Source organism: Anopheles bellator, chromosome 2 (genome assembly GCF_943735745.2).
Source record: "Anopheles bellator chromosome 2, idAnoBellAS_SP24_06.2, whole genome shotgun sequence".
In the NCBI taxonomy this organism is placed as follows: domain Eukaryota; kingdom Metazoa; phylum Arthropoda; class Insecta; order Diptera; family Culicidae; genus Anopheles; species Anopheles bellator.
The window spans coordinates 55,602,792-55,617,340 of NC_071286.1; the positions used below are offsets into that span (position 1 = coordinate 55,602,792).

Here is a 14,549-nt window from a genome sequence, read left to right on the forward strand (position 1 = left end):
AAAAAAAAAGAATGCTATTTTTGTATCGGCATGTTTTGAAACCTCACTTATTGTGAGAAAATCTGGTTTGGAATGATAATTTTATGTTATGACTGAACCATCATTATGAGGAGTTTAAATTTTTCGCTATATGAGGACTACACGAGGACATCTACCTGAGGAAACAAATGACAACGATATTTGGATGAATCATACAAGTTGATGGCCTGTCTTGGTGGCCGTAGAGAGTCTCTAGGTTGGTCAAAACTTGGAGAAAGAAAAAATCATTGAAGAAGGAATCAATCTTATCGGCGAAGAACTTCACCGTACAACCCAGACAAGCCGCAAGTCATGATATAAATGTTTTAGGCTATTAACATCGTCGTCCAGACCAGTCAGCCATCGAGCTATTCGAGCCATTCGTGGACCTTGTGAAGCATGTGAAAAGACCCCACTCAATTTAACAGAGGTAGCTAAATTAATCAAAACAATCTAGACCAAAACAATAACTGAGGGCTTTAGGAAGGACCCCTGGCAATATTTTCTGAACGGAATGGTATGCACTGCGGTTACTAAACTTGTTTTCGCGTTGGTAAAATACAGCTTGTTCTAAATATTGGTACTAAATTTTGGATTGACTAAAGTAACGATCCTCGTATTTCTTTTGTCTTTTGCGTTCGTGAGCTAAACTTCTTTTCGCTTTCCTTCGCGTACATCTGGACGGAAGTAAACCGGGAGCTCCCGGGGCGCGGGCTATCGCCACTTACCTGAATGGCTGAGGTTGAGCACTGTACGCGAACGAACCTACTTTGGCCTGGGTCGGTATGGCGTTGACGCTCGGCTGCTGCAGGATGCCGTCCCGGTCGCGCTGCACCTGCGACACCGTGCTGGGCTGCCCGCGGTAGACGCGCTGCTGACGGTCAGACTCCTCTTCCTCCACTGGCGGAAGTGTTTCGTGCGCTTCTGCGTAGAGCTGCGAGGGAGAAGAGAACCTGCTACAGAGAACGGGTCTGCCCTGCCGTGGATTGGGCGTACCTTGGCAATGTCTTCCTGGGGTGAGTTCTTCGGTTGGCCGCGCGTCGTGATGACCGGGTTCGGGTTAGCCGGTGGTGGTGGCGGTGGCGGCAGCGTGTGGATCTGCTGGATACGTGCCGGAGCGGACGGTTCGGCCGGTCCCGAGGGTCCGGACGGTCCCGAAGGTCCCGATGGTCCACTGGGGGCCGAGGGGCCCGACGGAGCTGATGGTGCCGACGAGAAGCGCACCCGACTGAGCACCTGCGGGACGCGTGGCGTTACCGTGCGGGATGGTGCGGCAGGAGCTGAGGGTGAGCTGTGACCCCTCGATAGCTCACAGCCGACGTTCCGCGGCCAGTCGCAGGTCTGCAGCTCGTGGCTGTACATCAGCCCGCCGGTGCAGCTTTCCAGGAGCGCCCCGCCGAACACGCAGACGTAGTACTGGGAGCAGTCGGCCGGATGCGGGTAGTAGCCGAACTCCTCCGGGCACTGGAAGTCCACGCTGGACGAGGACGACTGGCGCGGGTTCGTGCCGAGCGCCCGGCCCTGCGCTGCGCTCGTGCGGAACGAGCGTTTTGTTTGTGCGAAGACATGTTCTGTGGACGGGAGTGGGGAAGACAGGGGAGAGAAAGATGAGAACCGATGCCGATTACGATTGCTTGGGGATCACTCAGCGTGAAGATCCCTCTATGGGCCGTCACTGGGTTGTTCAATAAGGTTTGCGGTTCAATAACAGAGGGCGCTGTTACTAGTCTAAATTTACTCACTCTTCATATGACGTACGTACTTGACGTTTAATTTATATATGTTCATTCATTATTTATTTACAAGCCATTCAGTATCGCCGTGTCACAGTATTTTTTATGTCGGAGAAAAATCAAGCATCATGCAGTGATTGAATTTTTATTTTTGAAAGGTTTAAAATCAAAGGAAATTTAGGAACGAATGTTGAAAATATAACCACATCAAGGACGTCCAAAAACACTTGAAATCGTAGGAAAATACTGGATTACGTATTGTAAAATCGTCGAATGACTGAAATATATTTAACAGAAGCCCTAGGTATCTTATTGGGCACTGTAGGCAATATTTTGACTGAAGTGTTGGGTTTAAAAAAGCTGTGTGCAAAATGAGTGCCGCACTCGCTAATAATGGAACAACAACACATTTAGAGCGCTTTGGAAAGGATAAAGTGGATTTTGTGCGTCGACTCATTACTATGGATGAGACTTGGGTCTATCACCATTTTCTTGAATCAAAACAAGAGGATAAGGAGCGGTGTCAACCTAGTTTTTCGGCTCCCAAACGAATTCGTGTACAAAAATAAGCCAAGTAGGTGTTACTATAAGTTTTTTATGTGAAAAGAAATATGCCTGTGAATTGGTTGCAAACTGATAAAACAATAAATTTTCATTATTGTTGTAACCTTTGAGACCTACTGAAAACGAAAATTCGTGAAAAAAGACCCGATTTGCAGAAGAAATAATCCTCTTTTATCAGGGCAATGCAGCCTATCACAAGAGCATTTTGAAAACGAAAGACAACCATGAATTAAATTTTGAAGAACATCTACCGTATGCACTAGATTTGGCACTTAGCGACTTCCATCTGTTTTCAGACCCAAAAAAAAACATGCGTAAACAGCGTTTTTCATTATATGATGATCATAAGAGCTGTGGGAGCGTATTTTGCAGCCCTCCAGTTTCTCACTTCAGCGATGTAATTTATAAATTGGAGTCTATTCGGAACCAGTATATTGATGTTCAGGGAGCTTATTCTGAATGTATGTGAAAATAACGTGTATTTTAAACCATAAAATTGTGTTTCTCTTATCGCAGCGCAACACTTTTCGAACAGTCTGGCATATGGCGTTGAGCGAAACACGAAACCACTTGCAACGCATCGACACGATATGGTGCGTGAATGGCAGCCGAAGCCAAAAGGAAACGGTGGCCACTGAAGGGTTCTTCTGGGGCACCACCTCCACCCGATCCACCCGTGTGCTTCCAAAGACCACCAGACCGGAGGTGGCCGTCGGTCGACCAACGCCAGCTGTCAGACTTCGATCATCGATCGTATCGTGTCGCTTCTAATGAAGCCACATGGACCGCTCGGAGCGCTCAAGGGCGACACTGCGGGTGGTGCCGCAGATGCAGATACTACTTCATCAGCATCGCAACATCGCCCAAAACATCGGACAACCGTGGACAATCGTTGACCATAAATCACCGCCACCCGCAGGCGTTGGTGGCCGCTGTTTATTGCCGGCTTTCGGAGGGCGTTGTGGTGCCGTTGTTCCCGCATAATGGTCGATTAGATACCGACACCACTGGGGGCCCACTGTTTGGTTCCAAAGATTTGTGCGTAACGATAAAAGCCCCCCAAGGATCGGTATCAGGATTCTCCGGTGATACTATTGCACCGTTCGTTAGGCAGGCAGAGGACTCCTCCGGTCTCTCGACTTTCAGGTGAAGTCCACTTTATGGCGCCTTTTATTGGGCCATTTGTTTCATCGTAAACGATTTTTCGCCATATGTCGTGTTTCGTGGCAGTATTTTGCTTCCAATGGTCACTTTACTCCTTTATTGATGGAAACGATTTGCCTAATAGGTGGGTAGAGTTGTTAATTTCGACGTTATTTGGGAGTAAAAAAACGGCTCATGCTTTGGGTGTTAAATTATGCTATCTAACCGGTTTCATCTCAGTCAGCAATCGAGATTCCACTAGTTCATTAATTGATGGGACGATCAGTTAGCCAAATGGTTTGTGATGTACGTGCTATTAATTCCCATGAATAGCTTTTATTACCAGTTTATTTGTTGCTCGTTTTAATTGAAGTGCTGCAATGTTGCAACGTGGTGATCAATTAAACTTAACCAGGGGTCAAAACAGATTTTGCTTATTTTATGGAAAACAAGTCGAAACACAATAATTGATGTCTAGCAGCCAACGGCGGAGACAAGGGACAAGGGTGATCTCAATGAGCTAAGAAGTAAACGAGAAGAAGCGAACACCTCTCAGGTAAATACACGTTCAAAGGGCCAAGATCTAACAGTCAGAACTGGCTGATCTGTTCTCAAGAGTTTTGTTCGAAAGCACCCATCCCAGAATTGAATTCTTGGCGCTGATCAAGCTGAAAGATTAAAGCATGACATAATGTTTAATCAAACTTCGTGTGCTGATCAGTTCCCTGGTGGATAAATGTCAAAGTCAAATAGAAATCAACCTCACACTAATACAGCGTTATCGTAATTTTGAAATCACAGTGCTTTACAGTTTCTGAAAATACCTGTCAATCCAAGTGTCAAACGTTTAGTTAATTGTCTGCCATTTATGAAACTGAATACATCGTTAATGAAGATAATACACCAGTTGTGTTCTTGACGACCGAGTTCGTGAGAACGCTAATTTTTCCAGTCAAAATTTTGTTCAACGACGAGGCCGATTTTTCACTTGGCGGCTATGTGAAAAAGCAACATTGCTGCATCTGCGGCACTGAAAACCATAAATCGATTGAAGAGAAGCCCGAAAAGATATTTCACGCATAATGGCAAAGTACGAACTTTATGTTAAAAAACTTTCATTAGAAACTTAATTTTTCATTTGTTATTTTTAAGTTTTGTTTTGAAGCTAGAAAATAAATAGCCCTGTGTTTTGAATAATCGAACGCACATGAACAACAAAGAAGACTTTGAAATAATTTTAAAACCAACAAAGAACCTCACCGTATTCACAGGTCGTTGATGTCGTTGGGTTATATGTTATGACAAAACATACAAATTACAACCACACCTAATAGCAAATAACTAACGTCGAGGAACGTGCAACAAAAGGCCCTCCATATAGGACGTCTATATTCATTTTTTTAATCTTAGAAGGTCAGATTGGTTTTTTTTAAACTATTTTATAGCTAACTTAATAAGATTGTATTTGGGAGATGATCCATTACTTGATAGTTTTATCGCGGTTTAATTCGGCTGTAAGATGTTGATGTTGTCTTGTTGATGTTATCGTGTTTGGTTTGCTATTGTGGTTCTCTATTCTATACTAGACTGCCGATAACATTCACATTCATAATTCTATAAAACTAACGAAAATCCTTAGACTTTATATTTCCAAGAACCTTGATTTCAGGAATATGACTTTAGCTCTTAACTTTTGATGCATAGTTCTCTATCCTAACCAAACCCCAATTTTCGCGCAAAATTTTCTCACCAATGAAGAAGTCAAAGCAGCGTTGAGAGCATTGTTTGTTCCTTGATCCCCTCGGACCGAGTGTCCTTACAGTTCTAGTTCGGGAACTTCCTTAGCATTCCAAAGCAGGGGCATACAAATCAACGAAACCCTCATTTTTCTTTTTTACAATCAATCATTACAAACCTTATTAACATTAACAGTACTTCAACAACAAATTGACTCGATTCAATGCCGCACCGGCAGCCTGGAAACAATGTTCTTCGTCAATAGACCTCTGCGTTCTATGACGCTGGATCACCTTCGCGCGGAATGGTATTACAATTTGAGTTTTATTGCAATCCCAGCTCCCCCAGCACAATGCACTCTCAGCGGCCGGCGGCCGGTGGTGTGAAGCGCATTTGCAAACATCGCGCGGCGAAGAAATAAACATTGAAAGGTAAATAAATTCCACCGTCCCAACCCGTGAGATACCTGCGGATACCACCCTCCATCTCCATTTCAATTTATGCTCCGCCGTTTGAAGGTTCTTGTACCTTCCCCGTTACCTTCCGGACGAGCGGTCCGACCCGATACCGTTTCCGTTCTTCGGCTGTCCGTTGCCGTTGAGTGTTGTGTCATTTGAATGGACCAAGCCAGATTGGACTGACCGACCAGCCCGGGACCGATTGGCGAAGGCTGGCTGTTTGATGGGCCTTTGAGCCGTCCGGATGGATCTCTAAAGTAGCAACACGGTGCCACGCATCGAGGGCCCCATCTTCCCACACCAAAGATCTCGCGTCCGGGTCTTGGACCGAAGCGTGGATCATCTTCAGGCATCGATCTACGAAGGCGTTTGTCCACTTTTTTTTATCCCGTTCCTCGTGCCCGAGACTTACAACTTAATTGAAACCATAAATTCATTCCTCCGCGCGCATCGCCAGTTCCCGAGGGAAAATAAATCCTTGACAATCCGGGCCCCGGGCCGAGAAAGTCGACAAGCATTACGTGAGTGCGGTGGTTAACGTTACAACCGCGGGCCGGGTTCAAGTTCAAAGACACCAACGGAACGAGCGGAGGATGTAAATCAGCGTCTTCCGCGAACGGCGCCCACGACGACGCCCCGTGTTGACGCATTTCTTCGACCGATCCTCGTTCGTCTTCCGTTCCCGAGTGTGGGTGATGAACGCACGAAGCGGTAAAAGTCGGACCAGTCGGACGCCCCCTGACCGTGACCGAGCCCGGGCGTAGGTTTCGCAAGACGATACATGACCGCGCTCCGATCCGATCAGACTCGAACAGCTGTTGAAGCTGTTGCTTGGTTCGTTCGCCGCATAATCGAAGCGATCGCAGCGCTTTGAACATGGATCCAATTGTAACGTCACACCACGTTGGGGAACATGAATGTGTTGTGACATCGCCACTATCTCACAACATACTGTCGGAGAAGGACCAACAGTACGTTCTGGTCTCCGGATCCAAGGGGGAGTTCTTTGCTTATCGAAGTAGGAAGTACGAGCCGTCCGGCAACAGCCCTTTGATGCCAATTGGAATTCAAAAGGTGGACACTTCCATAATTTCCTAGAAAGCGCAGAGAAGACCTCCTTCACAACCTCCGCCCGAAGGGCATTCGGGTTGAGTTGAACAAATTGGCTCTGAATCTTGTTCTTGCGATAACTGATTACAGAAATGGAGATTTTTTTAAATTGAATCCTTGAATTGAGCGAATGTTCGATCATTTAAAGAGATTCTTTACGAGATTTGTTCAAAAAGTAATCATAATTTTGTATTTACGTGGGTTACTTCATATACCTGGGTATGTTCGATTTTTGATGTTTTTGTGGGATTATGTTCCTACTCAGGTCACTAATCTATGTTGAAAAGTTCGGCCATTTTGAATGATCACTTAATTTTTGTGTTGTGATGTGTTTTGGCTCATCGGCAATTTTCTCTATTCAATAAAATTGACGGCAAAAAATGTTTATAAAATTTTGTGTAAAAAACCAAATTAACAGCGTGGACGCATTCGAAATGTTAAATATGGCTTATGATGAAGCTATTTTAGTCAATATTGCTGAGGGGGCCGAGGAAGTGTGATCGACGAAGAGTTATGTTCGGACGAATGTATAGCGTGGATTCAATTGAATAGGGTAGATGCTATAGCGTAGGCAACCATTTCCAATAAAATATTAACTGTCGGATGTAATGAACGCTTGCTCCGCGGGGTCAACGAATTTTGTCAACTTTACAATCATGCCTTATTGCTAGAGGGCGCTATATCAAGCACCATAAATTGAAAGCCCACATGTGCCGGAATTGGTTCTGTGGTGAATGGCAAATTATCTTTCACGACCGATCCGAGTGTCCGGGGTCCCATTTCTTGAGACGAGAACTTTGACAGCACAATCAGTTGCGCCCAGAGCCCCAACGGCCGTCGTTCTGGGCTGGACACTGGTCCACGAAGCCCACGGATGTGCGACACAGGGACCACGCAAATGTCGTCGACGTTCTGGCGACGGTGAAAGGTGAACCCGCGAAACGCCCAACCATTCGCGGCGCTTGGGCTCGGCCGAATGATTCATGCATCATTTCGAACGAGCCGATTTGGTGCTCACCGCCTTACTGGGGAACCGTGCAGCCTGTCCGGCTTCTGTCCGGCACTCCACAAGATGTAGATTGTGGGAGAACCGTTTAAATCTCCGACCGATCGGCCCGGGGCACGGACCTTCGCTGTTCGCGGTGCCGGAATACGTCAAGCGGCCATAAAACCAGTCTTCAAGATCGAATCGATTCGAGCATTCGCGGTAGAACAATGCCAATGACCTTCGCCATCATTTTGCAATTCCGGTCCGGTCTGGTGGCCCGCGTGTGGGAACTTAAATTGTCCGGTCCAAGCGGGTGTGGCCAGTCGCTGGGCCAATAACGGTCATCGCGGGAGCAAAACTCCTACGCAAATCCACAGTCCACAGTCCAGCTTGGTACGGAGCTTGATGGGTAGCCAGTTGCCCAACTGTACTTTTAATTTCATATCATTACGATGGCTCTTAAAAGGCTTTCTCAAGATAAATTTCTCAAGACTGATCCGATGTTTTATTGTGGACTTTATTTTTATAAATCAGGTTTCATCCCTATGAAATGAGACTTTTTTCTAAAAAATGTTTAAGGAATTGAAATGTTTTTTTTACTTTATTAAAATTCAATTTCACCAGTACGTACACCTAGATATAGATGTGGTGTATTGGGACACATTTAGCTGATTCGCTAGTTGTTGTTGCGTTTGAGTGTCATTTTCGTCCAAAAGTACTGGTAGTTCACCGTCTTCTAACGCAATTGAAATTTTTTTTGTAATCGCTTAAAGCATTGCGATCTTCCAAAAACAAACTTCTTCATGCATTAGATGCGATTCGGTAGCAGTTTTCTTCAGCAGGTAGCAGAAAAGCAATGATTCTCGCAAAATGTAATTTTTCGGCATAAAAGTCGATATGGTCTAACCTCTTCAAAGGTAAGTTGCAAACTCAATTAATGTTTTTATATGACATCATTTTTCTGATGTCAAAACAAAGTAATGTTGCCAAAATAAATAGTTATTTAGTAAAAAAAGTCGTTTTAATTACAATATTTATAATTCAAATACGACTGAACCTAATTTACTGCAAATGTGTGCATTTGAAAATTTGATAGATACATTCTGTGAAATAAGTGCCGAGAATTTGTGATTTTAAAGAAAATGCTTTATTCGATTTTCGATTTTTTGTGGCGTAATTTCTGCTACACATGTCACTCACTTATGTGGAAAATTTCGGCTATTTTTAATGCTCAGTTAATTTTTTACACCTGTTTTGCTTGAACGTGTTTTGTTTTATCGGCGATTTCTGTCTTCTCTTAAATTAACCGACCACAATTAACGAAGCGGTGACTTTGGTAACATTAGGTAACGGTGACTTTGGCACATTGCGCATAACTTGCGCAGGTAATAATCGTTATTGACCGTTCTATCTTTTGGCAACAACTCATGAATCACCACGACCCTGCAATCGAAGAAAACTGTAAGCGAAACTGTTCACATTCGACCAAACTTTGATTTTCGACGATCACATCGTCTCGGACCTCTGAGAAATTTTTGGACAACCGATAAATGCTGCTTTTCGTCTTAACAGCTTCATCATAGGCCACAGTCAACATTTCGATTGCGTCTGAACTCTTAATTTCGTTTTTCACACAACATTTGATACAAATTCTTTGCCATCCATTTTTTGGAAGAGAAAAAAAACGACGATGAGCCAACTATTGTCCAAGCAAAACAGCTGTCAAAAATTATATGATCATTCAAAATGGCCGATCTTTTCACCATAAGTCACTGACATGTGTAGCAATGTAATGCCACAAAAAAATCAAAAAGCAAATAAAACATTTTCTTTAAGATCACAAATTCCTGGTGCTTATTTGACAGAATGTATCTTGATACTCTATCGAGCGTGAATAATTACTCAACTCAATATTCTTATAATTCGGTCTTTGATATTTGACATTTTTGAATTCTTTTTTCTTTTATCCCAAAGGAAAATTATAAAGGCAACATTGCAGCAACAACATGTGCCTTGCCATTTAGCAACATCTGGCCACCATTCAAACGATGTAGCATTCCGTTGGGATTTCCTGAGCCACGAACCCACTGACAGGCCCGGCTCGTGGCACCTTCACTAATTGCGATGGGGCTTCCCAAATCGGCTCGGTTATCGGGAGGAAGCGGATCGAATGGGAAGTTGATTGAACCTGGCCGACGCGTGGACTCAAATTGCCGTCTTCCCACCGCTTCGGGCTTTGTCTCTCTGTTTCGAATCCCTCCCACGGCGACCGGTGGCCTGTGTGAAGGAAGTTGCGCAAAGGCAACAGTTTCAGTTGCAAACATTTACTGCGATCAAGTAGCCCAAAACGGAGCAGCAGACGACGGCATCTCGACGGTGCTCAGATGTCTCTTCCGTTGCTCAACTCGGCCCACTCAGCGGATCGACAGCGGATCGGTGCACACCACTTGATCCCGGACCAGCGTAGCCCGAGCCCCGAAGTGCCCTCGAAACGGATCCGCTTACCGCGGTGGCCGAGCTAATAAGGTTGCGCTGGGCGCGTTGCGAAGGGATAATGTTCCCCGTAAATCGAGCTGCAGCTGAGTTGATTGCAGAAATCAGAACCCCGTCCAGCTGTGGATTTGCTTAACTGGATGGACCCCGCCGCACCTGTGCCCTGTGCCCATCTGAAGCAACCCGAAGTAGTCGCCGTCGGCAGCAAATCATATTAAACCTAGAGCATGATTAGAAGGGATTGCCGACCGACGGATTATGATCGTTCACGTTAATGGTGTTGATGCGGGGCCGCTAGCATCGTCGGCGTGTGTGTTGTAAATTAATGACATAGACTGACATTAAGAAAAAAAAGGGGTCCGAAGAGTGCTCCAACTCGTTTGTCGATTGTTGCAACTCATTGCCTCAAACCGGGTGGCGCCTTGAGTAGCCCTAATCGAGAAGCTGACATTTTTATCACTCGCACCAGCCGATTACGCGCCGCGTGGTGTGGATGTTGTTAAAAATTAATCAACCTTTCCTCCGCGCGATTGTGATCTTTCAATTCCGGTTACCCACACGCATGGGGGATGATTGTTTTGTTTAATTCTAGAACATAATCCCCACGTCTTCTCCCACACGTTATTTATTAGCAACCGTTAAATAATATCACGCGGTTTTCTGCGGTGCGATTGGATTTATGATTGGCCATCCCGGGGGACGGCTGAGCACGAAAAAAACGGTAACAACAGTGGCCCAATCAATCCGCCCGCCATTCACTTCTGACATTTTGGCATTTAACGCCAACGCCACGGCGTGCGAGTTGGACGGCCACTTTCGGCTGTTGGCCACGGCTTTCGAGCCGCTAATTATCGACCGAGCGGGGGTGCGCCCGCGAACCGCGGCTGACTCTACACAGCATCGGTCGCATCGGTCGCTACGTAATTTTACATCGAGCTCGGGTAATCCGCTCAACCGGAATCGAGCCGGTCCTCCCGGGGTTCTATCGCGTGTGGTTCGTGCCGAGAACCACGCTCCCTGATGACCGATGGCTATGGGGCAGAAATCGGATCTGCAACCTCAATTACCGACGCTAGAGCGCGAGTTTGTCGCTTGGGCCGCCGGCAGCGTTGAAGTCTTTCGTTTGCTGCCGTTGGTTTCCAGTGGCTGCGAGGGACTCTCTCGACTGACGCCTGCCGGTTTCGAGGTGCGCAAGCAAACGGCAAATTTGGTCTTTCGCGCCTGCGCCTTGTCGTAGTTGTCGGGCTGGATTGGGCTGATCCGTCAGTCCGTCGTGTCCGTGGCGTGCGCAATTTACCGGGCTGCTCCTTCGGGCGGTTCGCGGCGCGCGATTGCGCGATCATTCCGTCGGCCGTGTTCCGTCGACCGATTTTAACTATCGACCGTGTATAAACTGCATCCGGCGAAGGACAGAACGCGAACCCTGCGGGATACCCACGGCCCAGAGACTGAGGCACTTTATTTATTTATTATTTCTTACTTTTATGATCTCGTGTTAACAACGGTCGCTCGGGCGGGTGGGTAGAGCCTTTTAGTGGATTCATTTACACAACACGTGGCGCGCTCGTGCTGCTGGCCGTGTTTGTTCGTCTAATCAGTGGAGCTTCAGCGGCAGCTTCACTTCCTCGATCAACACGCGGCTTTTAACCGTGAGAAATCTCCAGTCTCTGTGTCACGTGTGCTCTATCCGCGCAGACATGCTTCTAATTGTCTACAGCGCGGCAACAATGCGCGACACTAATACGACTCGGTTCCTGTCACTCGTCGCGGGCGATTGGATCGCTGAATTGATGAATGAAAATGTGGTTTACGAACCTTTGGCTTTGCAATTGCTACTCCCTTTTTAATTCTCGCGAACGTAGCGCCTCTCGGGCCTCACACTTTCATACTCCAATGGATCAGCTTCACAAATAGCTATAAAAAAATGGGTAGCTAAATAATGTGAGAAAATTGTTATACAATCCCTGCCGGGGTCCCCAAAAATTCTAGGCCATCCAACCGGTGTGGCCTTCCATTAGTGCTGCTAAACTCGTCTAATGTAAGCAAAAAAACATTTGTATAAATTATTCCGCAAAACAGCTTGAATTTATGAGACCGAACCTCTCTGGCCGACACCGAAGCTTACGTTTCCACGCTTGACGGGGGCCGAGCCAGGAAACGGAAATTGCCATTATCGCCCCTCGGGGGGCGATGGGCGTCCCTACACTCTAAAGAGGTTCACCCTTCACTGAGCACATCTGGCGAAACGAAAATGGCTATGCATTTTATTGACTCAATCAAAATTCAATTTCATTCGCAGTATCAATTTTCAAACAAACAAACCATAACCGTGCCGTGCTTCCCACCAGCACTTTGCCGTAGGCCGTTTGCATTTAAGCCGATAGGACGCAAACTACGAAACTGTGTTTGGGCGCGATTTTCGTTTTACGGACGATTTAACCTGCGGCCTAGGCACTTCCTAGGCCGGGGAAGGTGTTCGCTGCCGGAGCGTCGGAAGTTTCACACTTTGTATTCGCCGCCGCCACTAACGAGCCATTGTTGACCGGTGGAAAATGGATGAAGTCCGAGGCGAGCGGAAATCGGAAGCAATCCGTGTGTTGTGCAAGGTCCGCCGTCGTCGTCGTCGTCTTTGTCCGCGAAGAAGTTTTTCTTTGGAGCGATGGAGCGAAAATTATGTTCCATCTAGGCCGTTCAGCCGTCCAGGCTGAGTTCTGTGAGTTGTGTTACGCAAAGTCGGGGTAGTTGGCGTTTGCGTGTGCACAAGCTGTGGGCGGTAGGTCACACTGCACATACAGGGCACAGGGTCCATGGCGTCCGAGGAGTCCCTCCTTAACGGCTTAATACCAGCTACCAATCAACCCGATTGCCACCGCAGATCGTGCGGATCCATCGTGTTCGAAGTGACTGGGTTGGGTTGATCCGAAAGTTTGTTATTATTGTTATTAGCAGAAGTTCAGATTAGTATAGATAGTTTGGTCAAAGTGTAAACAACACCTGTTGTAAGCATTAGAACCTAAAAGATGGTACTACCTAAAAGATGGGAGAAAGTAGTAGCTAACATCGGACAATATTTTCATTAATGTAGTCATGTGTTTTGTAGTTGTAATTAGGTTACAAATGTCGAATAAAAACCGCACGAATTAACTCCTAGACCTAATAAAACAAAAATTATTTCATCTGTATTTGTTTCAAGCTAGTCGACTCCTCTTCATTTGACAGGAATGATAAATTCAACAACCTCTCTTTTAACAATAATAACTGCAATATTTACTATATTGTTTTACAACTTTTATAAAATTCAAACTCGTCACAAACGTTTATAGTCCTTAAGGCTTCCAAGGTTTTATTGAATAATGTTTTACTCATTTATTTCATAAATAATTCTGATTGGAGTGTTACGCTACAAAACTTAATTGATTTAGAATGAAACATAAGAAATAATCTATAAAATCCGCATCGTATCTTCGTGCCATATTTGCTTCATTTCCTTTAATTCCTTGCACATCGGAACACCTTTCGTGTCGACCTAATTCTTTTCGTCGTCGCGATTTGGTAAAGGGTTTCGAGAGACAACAAAAACCCCAACGCTATGCTCCAATATGTCGGCCCCAAATAAACCGCCCAGTGGTCGCAATGCTCTGGTCAAACGAGTCCTCGATTGCACACCGGCGTGGCGTGGGTCGATCGTGCACCTAAATTGCAGTTGCATTCTCGGTCGATCGGTCGGTTCTCGTGCGCCCTCGAGAGTGTTGCGAAATTGGTGTGCGCTTGCGCCGGGGACCACGCGACAAGGAGTCGCGCATTCGGGTGGGGCCCTCACTCTGATTGAGGGCTTTATGCTTCTGCGGCTCCGGAAAGGGGCTGAAACAAATCCAATTCCACCAGCCAGCATGATACTAGTACGTACCAAGTCCCTTGGTTTTTATGCTCATTCATTCCGGTGAGATGGAAAGTGACATTAAGAAAGGAGGGCCCATAAGGACCCATTTCCATAAGATCATGGCTCTCGGGACCGCGGGGAAGGGCAACAAAGTACCGAGTCAATACAGCACCACCACGACGGGCACACGGCAATGGCATCGAACGGGCGGCAGGTTCGATATGGCCGGTGAGGTGAATGTTTATGATGGGCCCATTGTACGAAACGAATGAAAATGTGAGCGATTCCTGCCCCTGACTCGTGTTGTGTTCGATTGCAAATGACACGCAAAGACCCACGGACAAGGAAGGCGCCAAGATCGCCACCGTTTGCTGTCTTCGGGGGGTATGTTTTGTAAAATTGTTTATGTTTTCGTCGATTGTTGT

The 14,549-nt window shown here is 46.1% G+C and overlaps 1 protein-coding gene across 1 annotated transcript in view; it reads right to left on the minus strand.

Annotated features, from left to right (window-relative positions):
- Positions 1 to 14,549, minus strand: part of LOC131207748 (mucin-5AC) — a 151,525-nt gene that overhangs the window by 23,121 nt on the left and 113,855 nt on the right. Inside the window, exons 2-3 of the mRNA XM_058200373.1 lie at positions 1,015 to 1,589; positions 747 to 952 (exon numbers count right to left, since the gene is read on the minus strand). Coding sequence (XP_058056356.1) covers positions 747 to 952; positions 1,015 to 1,589 — 781 coding nt within the window. The remainder of the gene's footprint in view (positions 1 to 746; positions 953 to 1,014; positions 1,590 to 14,549) is intronic.